Source organism: Callorhinus ursinus, unplaced genomic scaffold (assembly GCF_003265705.2).
Source record: "Callorhinus ursinus isolate GAN/ISIS: 27379988/994484 unplaced genomic scaffold, GSC_fseal_2.0 scaffold49, whole genome shotgun sequence".
Lineage (NCBI taxonomy): Eukaryota > Metazoa > Chordata > Mammalia > Carnivora > Otariidae > Callorhinus > Callorhinus ursinus.
Window position 1 is genome coordinate 9,023,083 of NW_027397111.1, and position 19,821 is coordinate 9,042,903.

Below are 19,821 nucleotides of genomic sequence, written 5' to 3' on the forward strand. Positions count from 1 at the left end.
GGAGTGGGGACAGAGTATGATATTTTGGTGTCATCAATCTGTGGCTCAAAGGTGACCAAAGGTGGTCCTGGAGGTGAAGCATCTCTGGAAGCTTTGGTCACTCATTTTGTACCAACCTAGCCCCTCCAAAGTAGAAAGTGCTTTTCCTATACCAGGCCCTTGGAAAACTCAGGTACAAGGAATGTGAACTGGCAACCAATGGCCTTTAAGCGGTGCAAGGCAGCCCTCTAGTGGCCATGACTCAGAAGGCCTCAGGCATAGATAGAGCCGTGCTCCTTACTACCACAGACAGGAGGACCAACATAGTTGGGACAGAGACCATTATAAAACTGATGACCATCAACATGGGATAGAAACATAGCATGGGGCTGGCAACCCCAATGAGGCAGAAGATAGACTGGGACAGATGAGATAGATCATCCTAATCACAGCCTAGATCATCACCAAATGCAATTATTTTCCCTTCTGGGACACACTGGGGTAGAGGGAGAAAACTGGAATTCTGTTAGCCCTGTAAGGACTTGAATAACCGAGCACGCATGGATTCCTGAACATTGCAATGAGAAGCAACGCCGTTCCAGCGATTTGGCCCTATTTGAACATTCCTGGAAATGCTGATCATGGCTAGTATGTAGGAGAAATGCTAATTTCTTCATCAGCTCTGCTAGAACCTGGTATCAGAGTAATAAGCTGTGCCGAGTGAACAGATCCCTTGATTCTTCCAGGAGAACTGAGTGAGGCTTGTTGGGGTTAGGTCTGGCTGTTAGCTATTCTGTGGGTGTTGGAAGATGAAATGGTCTCTCCATCCAGGATGGGCAGAACCAAGCAAGATGCCAATCCCCTGCTGAAGCCCTCATCTCACACACCCAGTCTCAGGAGAGCATGAAACTCAGTTTACCTGTACAACTACTCTTGGCCAGAGCAAGAATCCAGTAAGAGCCCACACCTGCTTCCCTCAAGGGTCCACAGATCACTGGGCCACACCTTTGCTAGAGACGCCTCTGTACCAGACTCCCAAGACTTCCGTGGCCCACCACGGACACAGTCCTAAAGTAATCTTCTCTCCCAGGACTCCAGCAGAGCCCAGAGACTTTCTTACACACAAGCAGCCCATAGGCTCAGGAGAGCAGATCGGCTAGGGGTTGATAAAAGGGAACCACATTCAGGTTTCCACCTCTCTGGAATCCCTTGCTGTCCAAAGCTACTCTGAGTTTTCACAGGAACCCTGGTTTAGGCTGATGGAGGAGGAGAGGTTTGTGGCATTTATGGACCCATGGAAGGCTGAGGAATCGTATTTTCTCTGCTCCCCTCTCAGCTTCCACTCCCTCCCTCTACGGTAGAAAGAGGGTAAGCAGAAGCTGGAGATCTACTTTCATAATGGTCTCCTTCACGTGCAGAGGTTGGGTGGCACTGTGTGGGTTTCCCGGGTGACAATGTGCCACACAGAGTAGAGGACGAAAATTATTCTAAAGAAATAGAAAATCAAGACACTCGTGTTTGCACATAGCTGTTCACCATGGAATGTTGTATTCGCACAAAGCTGGAAACAACCCACACGTTCAATACTAAAAAATCGTTTAAATAAATTAGTTTTGTCTACATAATAGAAACTTACGAAACTATTCAAAGTAAGATTTTTAAAGATTTAATAACATGGATAATCATTTTGTCAAAAAATTATTTTGTAAAATCCAGTTAAAATTTCAAAATACAAAGTTGACTCCAAGTTCAGAGAACTTGTAAGATACCCCAGACGACTTTCTGGAGGATCTGTAGGCGGGTACCTCCCACCCCCACAACGCCGAAGGTAGGAGCTGGGTGACAGAGATACTGTCCTGTGGCTGTTATTACTACCTTATGTTACCTCTAGGCTGCTGTATCTTTGGAAGCACAACACTCCATATACAGGCCATTGTAAAATTAAGAGTAATATTTTGATCTTCATCCCTCCTCCTTCAAAGCTCTTCCTCTTCTGTGCCTAGGCACTTCCCTATGTCTCTTCCCTTCTCTGACCCTCTGGCGGATTTCATCGTGTTCTGTACTGTGTCTTCTTCCCAAGACCTGTTTCTATCTCTTCTATAGCAAGTATTCCATCTTCTCACGATTGTTGATTTTTGTGCATCTCCTCTGTAAGACTGAAACCCATAGAGGGCAGAGAGCAGTTTATTTACCTCTAGATCCCCAGTGCCCAACACTATGTCTGGTGCAGAGCAGGCATCATTAAATATTTGTAGAATAAATGAGTAAAACAAATAACCTTATGTCTGCTGTGCTCCCTCCCTCCAGGCCCTCTCCAAAGGATCCTGATGACTCCTAATGAATTATCATGTCCACAGTGCCTTGTGGTAATTATCCTGCAAGCCACCAAGTATTCCTTCATTCATGTCACAAACATTTATCATGAAGATATCATGTCTAGGTTGGCTCTAGGATCTAGGAATGTAACAATCAACAGGATAGACTATCTTGACCCTCAAAGAGCTTGTGCTCCTATAGAGAGTGTTAAAAACAGAACAGGTCCAAAACAGTCACTTATGCCAGGCCCACTTGAGCATATGCTAATCACCAAACTGAGACTCCATTACAGTTTCGGCCTCTCCCAGAAACAGACTCGTAAACCAGACCAAGAATCACCTTGTCAGCACTAGTGAGGTGATCTGCCTCAGAGACCCCTGCCACCCCGTAAACGAAAGCGACTTTGCCACAACCAATCCATCAGTCCACTAGTATATTCCTTGTTCTCGCTTCCTTCTGCCTATAAAAGTCTTTCATTTTGTACAGCTCCTCAGAGCTCCCTTCTATCTGGTAGATGGGATGCTACCTGGTTTGAGTCACTGAATAAAGCCAGTGAGATCTTTAAAATTTACTCAGTTGAATTTTTCCCCCCCTCTCCCACCCCTGAATTTTGTTTTTTAATGAGAGTAAATAGATGAGTCCAAATGGTGAGATAAATGCTAAGACAGGAGCATGTCATGCACTCATGGTATACGAGCACCTTCCAAGAGGAGGCCACACGTAGACTAAAGCCTACAGGAAGAGCAGTAGTAATAAGCCAGATAAGGGGGCATATATTTTAGGCGGAGGGCAGAGCAAGTGCAAAGGAAGCCCAGGCCGGGAGGATAAGGTATGGAGGTGGAGAGTCAGGCAAGATTATGATAAGCCTTACAGGCTGGGGTAAGTAGTATGGACTTTATCCTGGGCTGTGACGACAATGGATCAAAGGGGATGAATAGACAAACTTTCATTCTACTCTGCACTTACTACTCCTATCAAACAATTCTGCGACTGGATGTGCAAGTAATTTTCCCACATCAAGCAATTCTCAGACACCAGCTGAGTGTCCTACAACTTTATTCTGACATTATATACCTGGAGACAGTGTCAGATTCAAAGGTTAGGGGCTCAGTCCCACAAGACTGCCTTCCTCTACCCCCTTCAGATACCAGTCACAAGTCCAAGTTGTCCCCTGTGCTCTGACATACCAGCTATAAATTGGACCTCTTCCTTGGGTTTGATCAATTTGCTACAGCACCTCACAGAACTCAGGAAAATGGTTTACTTACCATCACTGATTTACTAAAGAACATTAAAGGATTCAAATCAACAGTCAGGTGAAGAGATCCATAGGCTGAGGTCTGGAAAGGTCTCAAGGACAAAAGCTTCTGTTTCTGGAATTTGGGGGTACACCACCTTCCTGGCATGCACGTTGTTCCTAGATGCCTTCTTATTCACCAACCCAGAAGCTCTCTAAACTCTGTCCTTTGGGTTCTTATGGAAGCCTCCCTTCACAGGCATGACTGATCAAACCACGAGGATGGAAAGGCAGGGGAGAATCTAGGATTCATCCAAGGTTTCTGGTTTTGACAATAGAGTACCTGGTGTGTCATCACCTGAGAAAGGAAATTCAGGAGGTGATTTGTGGGTGAGGAAGAGACAATTAGTTCAATATGGAGCATGTTGAATTTTAAAATGCTTTTGAGACCTCCAGGTGAGATATCTGGTGTCCATTGAACAATCAGTTCAATATGGAGCATGTTGAATTTAAAATGCTTTTGAGACCTCCAGGTGAGATATCTGGTGAGGTATCTAGTCTGCAATCAGTTCTGGATATGGGGCAGCGCTAGAGCTAAAGATTGGGAATCTTTAACCAATTGGCAATAATCGCAAAGGATTCTAGGAAATCTTCCTGGCAAAGGGTGTGGAGTAGACAGTGAAGAGGCCCAGGATGGAAGCCTAGGGAAATGAAACCTTAAGGGAGGCTCACAGGAGGAAGTGATGTGGGAAACAAAGGCAGAAGAAAAATTATTAAATTTCTTTACTACCTACAGCCCACTAAGTCCTTGAAAGAGGCAGAGTGACATTCCTCTAGGAACACAGCTGCCTCAGTGTTAATACTTCGCTAAGGGCAAAAGGCAATCTTAGCCTGCCCCCCAGGGATCCTGCAAGTCTACTTTAACATCTAAAAATTCCTTTGGAAACTTCCTTTCTCTACTCCCCAACTCCCTAAGATACAAGTTAGCAATCATCCTCCAAGCATATGGCCCACTGATATACATCTGAAGGGTCTCATGACTGAGTTTTTACCAAACAGTAATAAATGAACTTTTCCTAACAATAGCTACCCCCCCTCAGGATCCTGGAAACCTTGTTTTCAAAATACCTGGCAGGCTTATACTTTCCCTAACCACACCCCCTAACTTGAAAGTATATAATCGGCCACTCCTCATGACCCCAGTGCAGCTTTTTCTGCCCACGGGTCCTGTCTCCATGCTTTAATAAAACCACCGCTTTGCACCAAAGACATCTCAAGAATTCTTTCTTGGCCATCGGCTTCAAACCCTAACACCTTTTCTACATCAGAAGGACCAGGCTAAAGGACAGAAAAGACTGGGTAAGGGGGATGGGAGAAAATCAGAGGACCGTGGTGTCTTAGAACTTAGATAACACATACTGTCTGTTTCATCCAGACACATTCTGAAGTTTTTAGCATATGCACAACCACATACAAAGAGAATGTGTGAACACACATTCACAGTAAAAACAAACTTGTGCACATGTTAGCACAGGCTGTTAAAAAAAAAAAGTACAGTACCATCCTTTTCCCATCAACCTAGGCACAGTGTTTTTTCCTTACGAACATCTCCTTAGCCAAGAGTCAGCAACGACGGAGCCACATGGTTGACACTGTGTCTGAGCCTTTGCCAGCTTTCTGTGCTTAGAATGCTGTGTTCCTCTCTCTCCTTTTTCAGTCTGTTTCCTCCAGCTTGGATTTTACTTCCTAACTGGAAGCCGTCCATGACCTCCAATGCCTTGTGATTCCCAAAGCAATCACCTCTTTACTTGTCTGTCCCCTCCAGCAGGTTCATAGCAGGTACCAGAACTTCTTGCTTAGCATATCGTTGGCAGCTGGTATTACTTTACTCAAACGGGTAAATTCTTCAGCCTTTCCTCAAAAAGATCTGGTGCAGCCCCAGAGTTTATCAAAGACATCGCAATTACTTAGCTACATTTATGACTTCACCATTTGGTCTGTTAAAGAACAAAATTCAACTGAATAAATGTGAAGATCTAATTGGGTTTGTTAAGCGGTTCATGAGTTGGGCAGCATCCCATCTAGCAAGGAGAGACGCTCCCAGGAGTTGTATAAAATGGAAGGTCTTTGTAGGAAAGAGGGTGAGGCAAGTTACCGGCAAAATAAAAGGATTGGGGACACCTGGGTGGCTCAGTCAGTTAAGCGTCTGCCTTCAGCTCAGGTCATGAGCCAGGGTCCTGGGATCGAGCCCCGCATCGGGCTCCCTGCTCAGCAGGAAGCCTGCTTCCCCCGCTCCCTCTGCTGTTCCCCGTTTGGGTGCTCTCTGTCAAATAAATAAAATCTTAAAAAAATAAAAGGATTGTTTCAGGCCAGGACATAACTTTTTGGAGGGGGGAGAAAGAAATGGCAGGATTTTTCATTATGCAGATTGCCTCATTAGTGTTAGGAAATTTCAGATTTGACCGTTAAAAGGTGACATTCCTGGGACAGGCTGAAACTAATTAAATCTTGGGGGCTGGCAAATGACTCCATTTTGGGCTTTATCAGGTCCCAACCTACTCCTCTAATCTTAATTCTGGACACATCTCTCTAACCTCTAAACTTCCACCACTCTCGAGTAGCCAGGTTTTCCACATACTACCATCCCTTCCATCACCTTTATCAGAAACCAGGCAACATCGTAAACTCACAAGTCTCACCATCCAAGTTCAACCAGTCTCCACACCCTCCTGAGTCTGCCTTATAACCCCCTCTTCAAACGGAGTCTTGTCACATCACCACCGCCAGTCATCTGAGCAATCAGTGGCCCTGACTGGTCTTCCCACCTCCTGCTTCTCTTTGATCCTTCCTCCGCACTACCAGGTGATCTTCCTAAAATCCCTAATTATCTAGTGCCTTCCCACTTCTGGAATAAAATCCAATCTCCATAGTCTGAGGGCCCGTACGGTCGGCCTCCTGCATTAGCCTCCTTAGGTTCTGAACAGGTTAAGCTTTTAAAAATATGTTTCCTCTGCCCCATTTATCCTTTTCTGAGTTCCTTGTTCAAAATAAAGGCCAGCTCAGGTATCATGTCTGGGTAGAATCTTCCCAGGCTCCCTATGACAGAGCTGGTCAATCCTTGTAATATGCTCCTGTTACCTTGCATTTTCACTCTATTATTTCATTGGGCCACGAAACTGAAGCAGAGGGCTACAGAGAAAAAAAAAAAAATCCAGACCCGAATTAAAAATTGTTTCATCACTTACTGTGTTCCCTACCTTAAGTAATGTACTCAACTTCTCTGAGCCCAGCTCCCTCTGTAATATGAACTGACCAAACAAGATAGGTGCTCAGTAAATGCTAGATCCAGCACTCATTTTCTACTGTTTTCCAACTATTTACTTTTGCTTTCCCCACCAAAATGTGAACTCAAGGCCAGTAACACAGAGTGCACATTATTCACCTAGTGCTGGCATGGTATTTGACAAAATACTAACATCTTAATGCTGAATGGTAACAGTGAATACACAGCAAATGGTGTTAGCGTGCACAGGGTTACTACCCGTTGTGTCAATGAAATACCTTCAGAGACTCATTGCCACTTGGCATCAATCTGCTCATTGGGGTCAAGTGGTCCAGAATCAGAGTTCTTACAGGGTTAAGTCCAGAGGCTCAGTATACCAGAGGATGCACACCTGTGGGATCAATCTATTCTCTTAGGAGTCAATGTGTATTTCTAGGACCCAGATGTCCAAGGGCTCAGGGTACCTTATTTAGGGTTAGGCCAACCACTGAGCATTCTCCTAATGTCAAAATGCTCACGATCTCAGTGTAAATCGTAAGGGATTTCTGGGGTGGTAAAAGGGAAAGTACAGGAATAGGCCATTTACACCTATGAAGCAAACGTTCTCTATCAAAGCAACCATCAGCATGAAGCTCAAGGACGCTGGGTAAACTAGTATTGAACAGCTCTGGTGGGAAGAGGGATTGAGAAATGGATGGATGGTGGGTCCATGGCTTAGTAGGGCTAGTTGGTTGGCATGGTTTGGAGGAATGAAAAGGACTTAGTTTGGGGTGGCTAAGGTCTGTGGACTGTTTGGACACGATTTTGGAGATAAGATAGGATGGGTTAGTATTTGAAGGTTCTAGTGCAGGAAATGCTTGGTACTGGTTAGGGGGTTCTTTAGAAAGCTGTTTCAGGAGTAGGGGTAGGAAAAATTTCGCTAAGATTGTTGAAGAGCCCTGAACAGGGAACATCATGTGACAGGGCAGACATGCAGGGTGCAGGTAGGGAGTCTGCCAGCTCTGGAGCATTATCTTCATCAGTATAGGCTTGTTCCATTTCTGCTCAGACTGTGGAAATCCGATCTTAGCCTTAACTTCCTGTTTCCAACAGATTGCTGCTTCTCCCCGTCATGGGATGCTCAGAATTGCTGGCAGTCACTGCTTCCACGTCCCACTCTGTACAGAATGGGAGGGTATGTGGCAGCCACCAGGCAGAGCATGTGGCAAAGAACCCTGCATCGTGTGCTCAACCAAGGCATGCCAGGCTGCCGTTTCTCATGTGTTCTGCCTCTTCATTTCCTGGGCCTCTTTAAGGTCCTAATTCACGTCACCTGCAGTTCTCACTTGGACCACTCCACCTACCTTTCAGATGACCAATGGCATCACCCTGAAAGGTACTCCTGTCTCTTTCAGAAACTTTGTAGAGGTCTTCCTAAGCTATTCTAGTGCTGACAAGCCTGCATCAACCATTCTCTTGCTAGCTGTCCTTTGCACCATGTCTCTTCACTGTGTCCAGGCCACAGTCTACCTCTGCTTCGCTCAAGCTTCTTATTCTCATGCCCAGGAACACCTCCTTGCCATCTTTCAAGTTCCATTCCTGGGGTCTAGGTTTACCTCCTCAGTGAAAATCTTTCCCAGTGACTCTTCTGGCCTTCTGTAGCTTTACAATCTCAATTCCAGGAGAAATGCTTTTGGCTGCCCTCTGCTTGAAGACAGCACATTTCTTGAGAGTTGGTATTTCTTTTGTCCCCTGTCCTATGCTTCTCAGGAAGGTCAAGGGTACCAGGCTCTCAGCAGCCTCTAAGGAAAGAGGAAGGGTTAGATTTTGCATTTTGACTCTGTAATATGTACTGTCTCCTGAGACTACTCTTGTTTATTCAACATTTTAAGATGTCCTGCTTATAGTTGCAAGAGAACTTTCTGTGTCCATGTTTTAGTTGTGTCTCCTGCAAACGAAGTATGGCTTGGGTTTGTTCTGCTTTAAAATTCAATCTTTTTTTTTCTCGTTAATTTAATCCTTTTTACATTTATTGTGGTTACTATATCTGGACTTATTTTTGCCGACTTTATTAATTTGCTTTACCCACTTTTTTCATGCTTTCTCATTTCTCAATTTTAAAAAAATTTCTTTTCCTATTCCATTATTTCCTATCACTTTCATTTGGAGGTTATATATATTTTCAGTGATCAACCTTGGCATTTTAGCACGCATATTTAAAAAAACTAAAGTTGGTATTCAACCACCCATCCAAAAAATAGAACACAAACATTGGAGCTCTGATCAACCTTTTTCCCATTGTGCACGCTCTTTTTAACCTCACAATTTGGCCTAACTTTTATCATTTTGTGTATTTATGTTTGCCTACATGTAAAAAAGTATCTTTACTATATATATAACCCCAAGAACTTGTATTTCGTAAAGTTACATATCAGAGTCAGAACTGGGATCCAGGATGGGGTTCATGGGTTTCTTACTACTTCTGAACTGTACTCAGCTTTAGACATAATAGCTACCGCTTCCTATATGCTTATTGTTACCAGGCACTATTGTCTGCACGTTAACCTGATATTCATCACTTTATCAAATTCACACAGTACTCTAATGAGCTATGTATTATTATGATCTGCATCTCATGACCCTCAGATTTTGTCTTTCCTAAGGTTACAGATCTCAGAACCAGAATCAGGACCCAGGCCTTTTTGATATGCACTTGCCTTCAATCGCCTTTTCACTCCAATATGTAACCAACCCTCAGTCCCTGAATAATGACCCATTTCTTTCTCAACCTAAAACATCTCGCAGTGCCCAGGTAGAACACTCTTAGGCTATCAGACGAAAGGGCTGTTTGAGGTCAGGACTATCCTACAAAATCCCAGGGAAATGTCACTAGTCTTTGCTTAGATTCCAAAGGGTGGTCTCAAGTTACATATATTACCCAAGAAATAAAACCCAAGAAGTTTTGGGGAAATCTCTTTAATCTATAGATCCTAATTTTGCCTCCCCAAACCATAGTGGCAAAAAGTTCTTGAAATAATTATTCAAGTAGTTTATGACTCTGACCACATTCTCTACTCTTTCAGTTCAGATTAAGTATCTAGTTCTCTTAATTATTTTCCCTTCATGGATTCTCATTTTTACTTCCTGTGGAAACCACATGACCCATCAAGAAATGGTTCAGAGTATTGTCAGAGGATACCTTTCCAGACTGAAGGCCAAAAGAAAAATGTGGCAAAGCGCAGTTAATCCTCAGAAGACTGTCCTTCCACCAGCATATCCTCATGGGTCCCAGGACTGAGATTTGTACCAACTCCCTTCTTTCCTCTCCACTCACTCACTAGCACATGCTCTAGGGACTCCTAACTGTGCACAGGGCAACACTCTGTACTGCCATTCATTTAAGGTGCTATGGAAGAGAAATGATAAAAATCTATTCTCTGGAGGTTCAGTCTGCTCTGATCATAGGCAAAAGAGTGGGAATAAAGTACCTCTATAAAACCAGTGTGCAAAGAAGGCTACCTGGTCTGGAGTCAGGTGAAGATAAAGTGGCTTGAGCTTGGGCTATGGGTGCAAGCAACCACTGATGGAGAGTCATAAACACACAACCAACTTCTACCCAGAGTATTCACTTCCTGGTTTCTATGTGTGCTCTAGAACAGTTTTTCCCCCTCACCCAGCAGTAAACTCATGTAAGATGGATTCATTTACAAAAGGTAGGCTATATTTATTTAGAGTCACAAGCTGTTGACTGACTCAGTGTGACTCAAACCACAAGAAAACCATTCTACTTCACTCCATTCTGAGTCCTAGGGTGGCCCAGACTGGCAGGAGTGCTGCATGGGGCCCATTCACAGGTTTACAAGTTTCTCATTGAGGGCAATCTGTGACTGCGTGAGATTGGCCAGGTAGGTCACCATCAGCAGGTCCTGGAAGAGGAAGAAGCCACAATGAGTGAGGGATTGGGTGGAAAGGGAGAAGAAAGTCTGGCATTGGCCAGCTCCATGGTGAACACTGGGTATGAGGACAGCCTGGATAAATGACAGCTCAGGAAGTGGCTAGGCAAGAGTCGAAGGTGGAAGATAAGAAGGAAATGTTTGAGAACACTTTTTCATCTCTACTGATACGCTAATAAACGTGGGGTACTTTAGCCAAGGTCCATGGGTAGAATATGGAGGAGGGAGTGTCTGAACTCAGATGGGGAAAATAAGAAATTGCATTTTCATTAACCTCTGGATTTAGCATTTCTTTCAACAATGAATCTACATAACAAGTCACAGTAGTATCAGCGGTACCTGAGACATGGAATCAAGGAAGAGAAGGTGGGGGCATCTCCAAGCACATGTACTATCTCTTCCTTTCTCCCAACCTGGACGGCAAGGGGCTGAAGGCAAAGCCCCTCCTCCTCTCCCCTCTGGGTCATCTCCCCCAACTCCCTTCACATTTGTGCATGAGCTGAGGTGGGGGAAGACACAAGATCCCAGAAGCCCAGGGACGGCACTCACATTGATGTTGCTGTTGAGCATGGTCTCAAAGTCATCGGGAACTATCTTGGGTACTTGGTTAACCAGACTCATCAAAAAGCGGCCCACGGTATTGTCAGCTGACACCTTTCCAGACTGAGCACCAAACAAAGATACAATGAGGCACAGTTAATTTTCACCACCGAGGACTGCCATCTCGCCAGCACATCTCTCAGTGATCTCGGAGTGGAGATCTATGCCCTCCTCCTTTCTTTCTCCCCCCCTCACCAGCACATCCTCTGCATACTGCAACACTGTGCTTAGGGCATCCTGGATGCGAGCTGATGCCCCTCCTACTTGCTGCAAGTCGCTTGAGAGCCCAATCACCCGGTTGGGGCTAAAACAGGTCTTCATGATCAGGTCAACTGTGGGAGTGAGATGGGGAATAGAACAGGCACAGAGATTTCAGTCACCCCAACAGGAAAGAGATGATGTCTAACCATTCTGCTAACCTCCCCACCTCCCTCTGGACACAGCCAACTTCTCTAAACTCCCCTGCTCTGCCCTTGTTAGCTTTTCTTCTTTCTGCCAGAGCTCAACTTCTGTACCCAGTATGCTAATCACTGGTTTTGCTCTTATATGTATGGCCACATAGCCTCTGGTGCTGATAATTTCCCACCTCTAATAATTCCACAAATAATTCCTGGCAGCCCATTTATATCACAAACTTTAGATCAATGGTTCCTCTCCAACCCACCCAAAGCCCTCCACTCGTTAGAGTGGCAAACCCCTCCCCTGAAAATACCAGACCTCAAAAGAAGGAATGGTAAGGTTACTCACCTCCAATGCGTTCAGTGTCATAATATGCATATTTCACCGTCAGAGGTGTGAACATCACCCCCATGGTCCTCCCAGGGACACCCATTAAAGTGCTGGGGAGAGAGAAGTCAAGGTAAACAAATGGACTTGGGGGAGAGATTCGTAGTCTAGGCTGGGAAAGCACTTATACCAAGAGTACGGGTTCCACGGTTCTGAGATAAGGCTGGAACCATCTAAACCTGAGATCTCGTGGGAGCAAGTCACTTTTTTTCCTCCAGCTCATTCCACATACAAACCCTGGCCTGGGAGAGGGCGCTCCGCGTTCAGACCTGACCTGGCCTTCAGAGGACTGCTTCGCGCACTGTGCAATCTCAGTGATGAAACAAGACACTGGATTTCCCGGTCAAGATGGCTGCCCAGATAGCCACCCCCAAGGGAAGAAGAAGAAGGACAGGTCTTCTATGAGACTGAGCCCTCCATCAGCACTGAAAAGAGCCACCTGACTCCAGCCCACCAAGACCAGATTGGGTGCTGTAAGTAATCTCAGTATAAGGTGACTGCCTTTACTATGTCAACAATAATATTTTTCACTGGACCATGAAGAGTCTGAGATATCTGGAAAGGCTAAGAAATCAGGCAATGAATAAAGCTTAGCGGTACACCAACTAGCCCATAAGCACTTGGCATCCACCACCACCGTCTCACAGCATCATGGCTAACTGCTTACATCACGACACACATGAACAGCACAGAGTCACTCAGTAAGAAAGGTACTAACAAATGCCTTCACTCTAACCAGGAGAGAGAGAATCCCCCCCACCCCTCTAGCAGCCCCTTCTTCAGCATGCCGCTGGAGCTCCCCCATCAACGGGCATTTTAACTGCCTGCAAGCTCAGTATGTCAGAACTATAAACTTATTGTCATCAAAACTGCACTCAACCCTGGGGCAACGGGTGTGTTCAAAAGGACAGTCGCCCTTTCACGTGTACTACCCGGAGTCCTGTGTTCAGTTCTCGGGATGATGGCAAACTAAGGGGTGACTCAGAAAAAACAGAATGTGGTGAAGGATCGTGACCAAAATACCACGTGAGGATCAGCTATAGGAGCCGTGAAGAGTTAGTTTATAGAAAAGATGCCATGAAAAACACGGTAAGTTTGCGCAAATACCTAAAGGGCTGTCATTTGAAATTGGTTAAGACCAATGAGTAGAAATCTGGGGTACAACTGGTATCTGTGAGTGGCTATTTCAGGGACAGATTCTGTTTCAGAGTAAAGCCCTTCTAACGATAACTGCTGAGAGTGAGGAATGGACTTCCTTAGGAGATGATGAGCTATACACTGAAGGATTAAATCTGCTTTGGGGGGAGGTGGGTGTCATCCAGGCGTGGTATGAACTAGATAAGCCTTTTACGCCTTTGTGTCCCCGAACACCGGTCACCTGACATAGGCCTTGATGCTCATGCGGCCGTTCTGGAGGCTCGTGTCCACAGTGAGGTGAATGGGGTTGGGGGCTTCCCGGCTGTAGTACTCGTGGATCAGCACAGAGTGCTCTGTAATGTCATGGCCTGTAGCATACCTGGAAAATGGAACAGTGTGGATTCATGTCTACATGTGACATTAAGACCAAACACGACGGTGACATGGGTGTCTCTAGATGCCTGACACTCCTATGGTAGTGTTACCCCCAGTGACACCCCAAATGTAAAAATAATAAATACACTGAAAACTGTATCAAATCAAATCAAAGGCTGACTCTCAGAGCTCTTGCAACATCGTAAGTCACCAGCAAGGCAAAAATATTTGCTTAGTAAAAGCTACATTTCAAAATAAATATTCTTGGCCTCATGAGATCAGAACTGCCAGCAAAACACACTCAATTCGTAGTTCCTTGAGGTAATATACTTCCAATATTCTGTCTCCAAAACAGAGCAGAATGTCTAGTCTGGTAGCAAAAAACCTTGGCAATCATCAAAACTTTCCATTCGCCCCACTCCAACTTACCAGCCCAGGATGAGCTCATTTGGAGAGACTTTCTTGTGTAATTCATACATGTTCTTAGCAAATTCCATATCAACAGCCACCTAAGAAGGCAGGCAGAAAAGGAAGCTAAGAAGCCAGAAGTCCATAGAAAAAAATGGAAGAAAAGGACAAGGGACCACCCCCAGCAGACAAAAGAGGGCCAGCAAGTATGTACACGTAGGAAAAAAAGCTCTCTGAACTGTAGGACTTCTAGTTATGAACTCAACATACTGTGCGGGGGGGGGGGGTGCTTGGGGAGAGGCTAGCGAACGAATAGCTATAGACCACACAGTGGCAGCTCAAGCTCCCACTCACCTCATCTTCTGACTCGTTGTGCGGCACTGAAAAGCAGTTAGTAACCTCCACTGAATGCTTGTCAACGGTTCCTGTGAGAGAGAATTGTCCATGTGTTATAAAATCCCAGAGCTCTCAACAGCCTCCGATTACTTTCCAAATGCTTTCAGAGGCTTCCTCAAAGTCAATGAACAAAAAATTAAACTCATAAGCTCCAAGTTCAGCCATGTGCATCAATGGAATCAGGATTCTCCAGAGAACTGAAACTCTGAAGTGGTCTCTTTACTTTAACCATCAACAAACAGGGTCTATTCTTCCTTCACAAGCTCTTCTGCTATTTGTTCTTTCCTGCTACCGGTCCTGCTCCAGATCTTCACTCTGTGACCTTCACTTTTCAGCCACTAGACTTTCTCTTATAATTCAATCCACAAAACTCTGACAATGTCTACATAAGCCACCCATACAGAAGCCTAACCTCAGAATACAATTTTAGGGAGCTTCACCTGTACCTCCCTTCAGCCATCTAGTCCCATGGTCATAACCTTAACCCCATCATCATCCAGAAACCTTCTACCTGTGAACCTTAAAACATCAGTTTCAGTCTTTTACAAGCTTCTATTCTAGTTCTGATACCTTTACTCCCACTACGTTTGTTTCTTGACCTAAGATTGCTAGTCTCGAGTTCTCCATGTTTCTCAAAACTACTAGCACCACCCATACAAGGCTTCAAGCACCTCCCCCCTTTATCACAGACCACAATGCTGCCACACCTGTGTCTGTTTAATTCCACTTCACTATGGTTTCTGCTCCCGTAGCTGAAACTATGTCTCCAAACCCAGTGGATAAATATGCTTTATCTTATTTGACCTCTCATCAACATTGGATAAACTTGACAATTTCAAACTTCTGAAGCAGTTTTAAGTCTTCTATAGTCCCATGCCACTACAATACCCTTCAGTACGAGCATTTATCACATTGTATTCCAATTATTCACATGAGTAGATCTTCATCTTGAATTTAAGGTTAGAGTAGTTGTTTTATCAAACCTTGAATTCTAAATACCTAACAGTTTTGTGATACTTAAAAGGTACCAGTGACTTCATTTAACCAAATTAAGTATGTTTCATGAATTAGTATCTGAGACAATTTTAAGCTCCTAGTGAGCAGTCTTTGTTTCATTCTTCAGTAAGTACCGTCTCTATAACACCTAGCACTGTACCATGATCCCAGTCTGGAAGAAGGATCTAAATATCTAGATTACAGTCGGTCTACCTAGGATCACTACAGTATCTGGGGCACTTAGTGGTCTCCCTGGGTAGAGAACTGTTTCTTTAAATAGCTCCAGTGAGTTTGGAACATTTGGCAGTAGAGCTAAAGAGTAAATCAGTATTTGTCAAGTGCCAAGTTAGTGTTGCAAAAAATCATTTATAACAGGAGCTCAAAGTAGGACACAGTTAAGAATGCTATTATACTTCGGGAGGTTAAGAATGGATGTGAGGGTGGTAGTATGAGATGAAGGATTGACACGTAACACTTTTCCTGGGATCCTGGAAAATGAGTGGAACTTAAATGAGGGAGAGCAGGGAAGGTACTTGTAGCAAAGAGAATACAAAGGCTTGGTTTGAGGAAAACCTTGACAATGTTTGGAAGATGATGGATCAATTGAAGTTCCTGTAAAATGCTAAACCTTCAAAGACAGAGAGCAGGGGTGGGTGTGTGGGGGTGTGTGTGTGTGTGTGTTGGGGGGGCTGTATAGCTCTGATGTGGTGGAGGATGGCAACCAACAGCCATTTTGTACCTAATGTGTGCCAGCAGTTAGATGCTTTTGGTAATAATTTAGTTCCTGCAAAGACTAAGTCTAAGTAGCCCCCGAAAGAACTAGACTTTAATTTGTCCCAAGGCACATGGTTAATATTTGGTGAAAACTACCTACAAATCTTGTCCTCTTTGCAACACACCAATTGTCTTCTATGGTGGAAGGACTATTACGTATTTAAGAATATGAAAAATGACGACGGAGGCTAGACTGGATTCACAAAGGTATCTAAAATTGATGACAAAGATGGAGTGAAAATGACTTTGATGGGATCAGCAGTCTCCAGAGAAAAGGGCCTATTATTAGTAATTCTTCTTTACTGCTTCTCAGCTTTACAAATTAACATATCAGGGAGACTACAGAAGACCAGGATTAAATGTTTAGGAAAGCAGAATATTACTGAAACCCTAAATGAGTTTCTGCCAAACTGGTTTACTTGTTGAAAGGGATGTCTTTTTACAGATGTCCCCACTCCTTTGCCAACTGGTTAAAAACGTCTTTGCAAACACATCTGGAAAATAAAAACATTTAGTCGGGGGCGGGGGGGGGGGCGAGGTCACTGGGTTTAGGGAGTCAGACGTTTTTGACTTCCTAGTCAGCATCTGAATTCATTTTTGGTAGTCTGGGACTAACCACACTTGACCTGAAATAATACTGGTTAGATTAACAATAAAAAGTAAATCATTCGGCACATGGTATTTATTCAGTAACTCACTACTGCTTACGTATTTTATGTCGACCGAAGTGACAGCAATCTGGCAGGAAAGCTCAAGTTCCTTAAGGAGATAAACCGCGGCAGGAAGGTGAGATGGAGGAGTAAGAAGTCAATGGGGATGGGACGAGAAGTGAACAAGCTAAAAGGGAGGTGGGCGGTGGGAGAGAACAATTCGGTCTGACCACTCACCCAGCAGAGTCCCGATCACTCGAGCAGCGCCCTCGTTGCGTCGCTCGTAGCTGTCCACGATGGAGGCCAAAATGACCGGGTGCAGCCGGACCACACGGCCGCCGGGGAAGGGGCCTGGGAGAGCAGGACCCGGCAGCGACTGAGTCTGCGCCGGGGCTGGCGTTGAGGCCGGGGTCTGGCCCGGAGCCGCAGTCGTGGCCGCCGCAGTCGCCGAGTCTGAGGATGAGGCTGGAGCCGGCGTCGGAGCTGGGACCGCCGCTGGAGCCGGAGCCGGCGCTGGCGCTGAGGCTGGGGTTGGGGCCGGGGCTGGGACCGAGGCTGGGGCCGCGGCCGCGGCGGGGGCTGGAGCTGGAGCGGCGGCAGGAGCACTCGCCGGTGCTGCCGGTGTGGCCATCTTGTCGAGAGAGAAGGAGCCAAGAGCGGAAGGGGGTGAGTTGAAGAATATTAGGAGCACGATAGGCTGAATGTGAACCACGTGAACTAGATTTTTTGCGCCTATTGGTTAAGGATGATGCTCCTCAAGGCACTACAATTTCCTGCTCTGGCTTTGTGCTCTTTGATTTAGGTCCGATGAGCACTCAGTGAGAACCGAGCTAAATGGTTCCGAATGAACTTGGGACGGCGCTGAGAGAAGGGGAACGATTCGGTCTGCGCAGCTGCCGCCAGATGGACCTAGAGAGCGGAGAATGGGTCGCAGTTCCTGTTTTGACTTTAAAGGGATAGTGAATGTTGAAGTGCCTTTTAAAGGCACTTCTTGACAGCGTCATAAGATGTCAGTGCGGTGGCTTACTCATTTACCAGTTTGAATATGTGCCAGACGCTGTTTTAGGCGCTTGGAATATATATATCAACGAACAAAACGAGGATCGTTGTCCTCGAAGAATTCACAATCTAGTGGAGAGAGACAAATACATCATATAATACGTTAGAAGGTGATGAGTGCTATGAAAAAGGAAAAATTAGTGTGGAATAGGGGGGAATCAGGAGTTAGGTTAGGTAACAATGAGAATGTGAGATTTGAGTGGATTTAAGGAGGCGAGGGAGGTGGCTATTACTGGGGGGAGGAGCCTCCAAGTAGAGGGATCAGCTAGTCAAAGGCTTAAGGCAGGAGCAGGCCTGGAGTGTGTGAGGAGGCTATTGGGTGGCTGGAGGGTTGAGATCATGGCAGGGAAGAGCAGGAAATGGACCTTTGAATAGGGGTTGCAGAGCAGATCACTAAGGACGTCCTAAGCCATGGGAAGGACTTTGACTTTTAGTCTGAGGGAGGTAGTGGCCACTGCATGGTTTGGAGCAGGGGAAAGTCATGATCTGACTTTTGAAAGGAACACTCTGCTTTGAGAAGGATAGAATGGGCTGAGGTGGGGTGGCTGCTGAGGAGAAGAGGGTGAGAGAGAAAGAGCAGGGAGACGTGTTAGGAGATTAGCAGGTAACCAAGGGAGAGGTGATGGTGGAGGGGACCAGGCCAGTAGCCATGGACATGGTGAGAAGTGGGTAGAATAGGGATATCTTTAGAGACAACAGGCTTTTCTGAGAAATTGTATGTGAGGTGTGAAATAGAGGAGTCAAAGATGACTTCAGTGTGTGTGTGTGTGTGTGTGTGTGTGTGTGTGTGTGTGCGCGCGCACACGCCTGCGCGTGCTGAACAAGTAGAATGAAGAAGTTCTCATCAACTGAGATAGTGAAAGCTACAAGTGGAGCAGTTTTTTAGGAAAAGATCCTCAGTTCAATTTTGGAGGTGTTGCCCTTGAGATGTTATCAGACATCCAAGCAGAACTGTAGAGTGGTCAGGTGGAGATGCTAGTCTGTACTTTGGGAGAGGTTTCAATGAGTAAACCTCTGTAAAGCTCTTAGCATGTGACTGATTTACAGCAGTTATTATTATTAAGTGGTAGCTATTATCACTGCTGTGTAATGGAAGGAGCTCTGATTCTAACACACTGCATAACTTTGGACAATCTATAATTTTTTCTGAGTCTCAGTTTCCTTCTTGGTACAGCGGGAATGAGAATATCTGCCTGTCAGGAAACCAATCAACTCCCTTAATTAGGTCAAGTCCTGGCATCCAGTTGGCAAGGTGGATGGGTGAGGTTGGACTTCTTAGCCCTGACTCTCATATCCAAGCACTGCTTTCTCTTTAGAGCTACCTTCCGTAATTAGAATTCACATGATCCAACTCCCCTGTCAATACTCTAGGCAGACATGCATTCTTTCTTTTAATTCCCCCAAAACACAGTTGAAGAGCCTATCAGAGGAGGATTGAAAGGGGACTTGGATTTGGTAATCCGGATCTTTACCAACCCTAGCAGAGCAGTGTCCGTGGAACTGAGGGTGGGGTGAGCATGGAAATAAGAATTCAGGTGTGAGAATGGTCAGTTTGAACTGATGGCAGTGAGTGCTGGCTACTCTATCAAGAGCGTTGGTGGGAAGGAGAGGAGACATTTAAGGCAGTAGCAGGGGGAACAGTAGAACTGAGAAGGGGACAATTTAGACTGCAAAAATTTTAAGTATATTTTAAACTAAAGGTAAGGATCTAAAGGAAAGAGAAAGTTTGAATTGAGAAAAAGAACCAACTAATGAAACAAGGAGGGAGGGAGAAAGACCTGAAAGGACAAGGTAGATGAAAGGGATGGCCTTGCACAGGATGAAGGACATACTACAGAGACTGCCCTAGGCTGTGGCCTCCCTTATGGGTGCCTAGTGAGAGTCTGCCTTAGC

At 45.2% G+C, this 19,821-nt stretch overlaps 1 protein-coding gene across 1 annotated transcript; it reads right to left on the reverse strand.

The window, feature by feature from the left end:
• Positions 1–10,493: 10,493 nt before the first annotated feature.
• Positions 10,494–17,520, reverse strand: EIF3F (eukaryotic translation initiation factor 3 subunit F). The gene is made up of 8 exons (XM_025894211.2): positions 17,107–17,520; positions 14,408–14,478; positions 14,075–14,154; positions 13,512–13,649; positions 12,095–12,186; positions 11,543–11,679; positions 11,297–11,410; positions 10,494–10,720 (listed from the first exon to the last, which is right to left on the reverse strand). Exons 1-8 carry the CDS (start codon positions 17,498–17,500, stop codon positions 10,643–10,645), a joined length of 1,104 nt encoding a protein of 367 aa, XP_025749996.1. The 5' UTR covers positions 17,501–17,520; the 3' UTR covers positions 10,494–10,642.
• Positions 17,521–19,821: the final 2,301 nt, after the last annotated feature.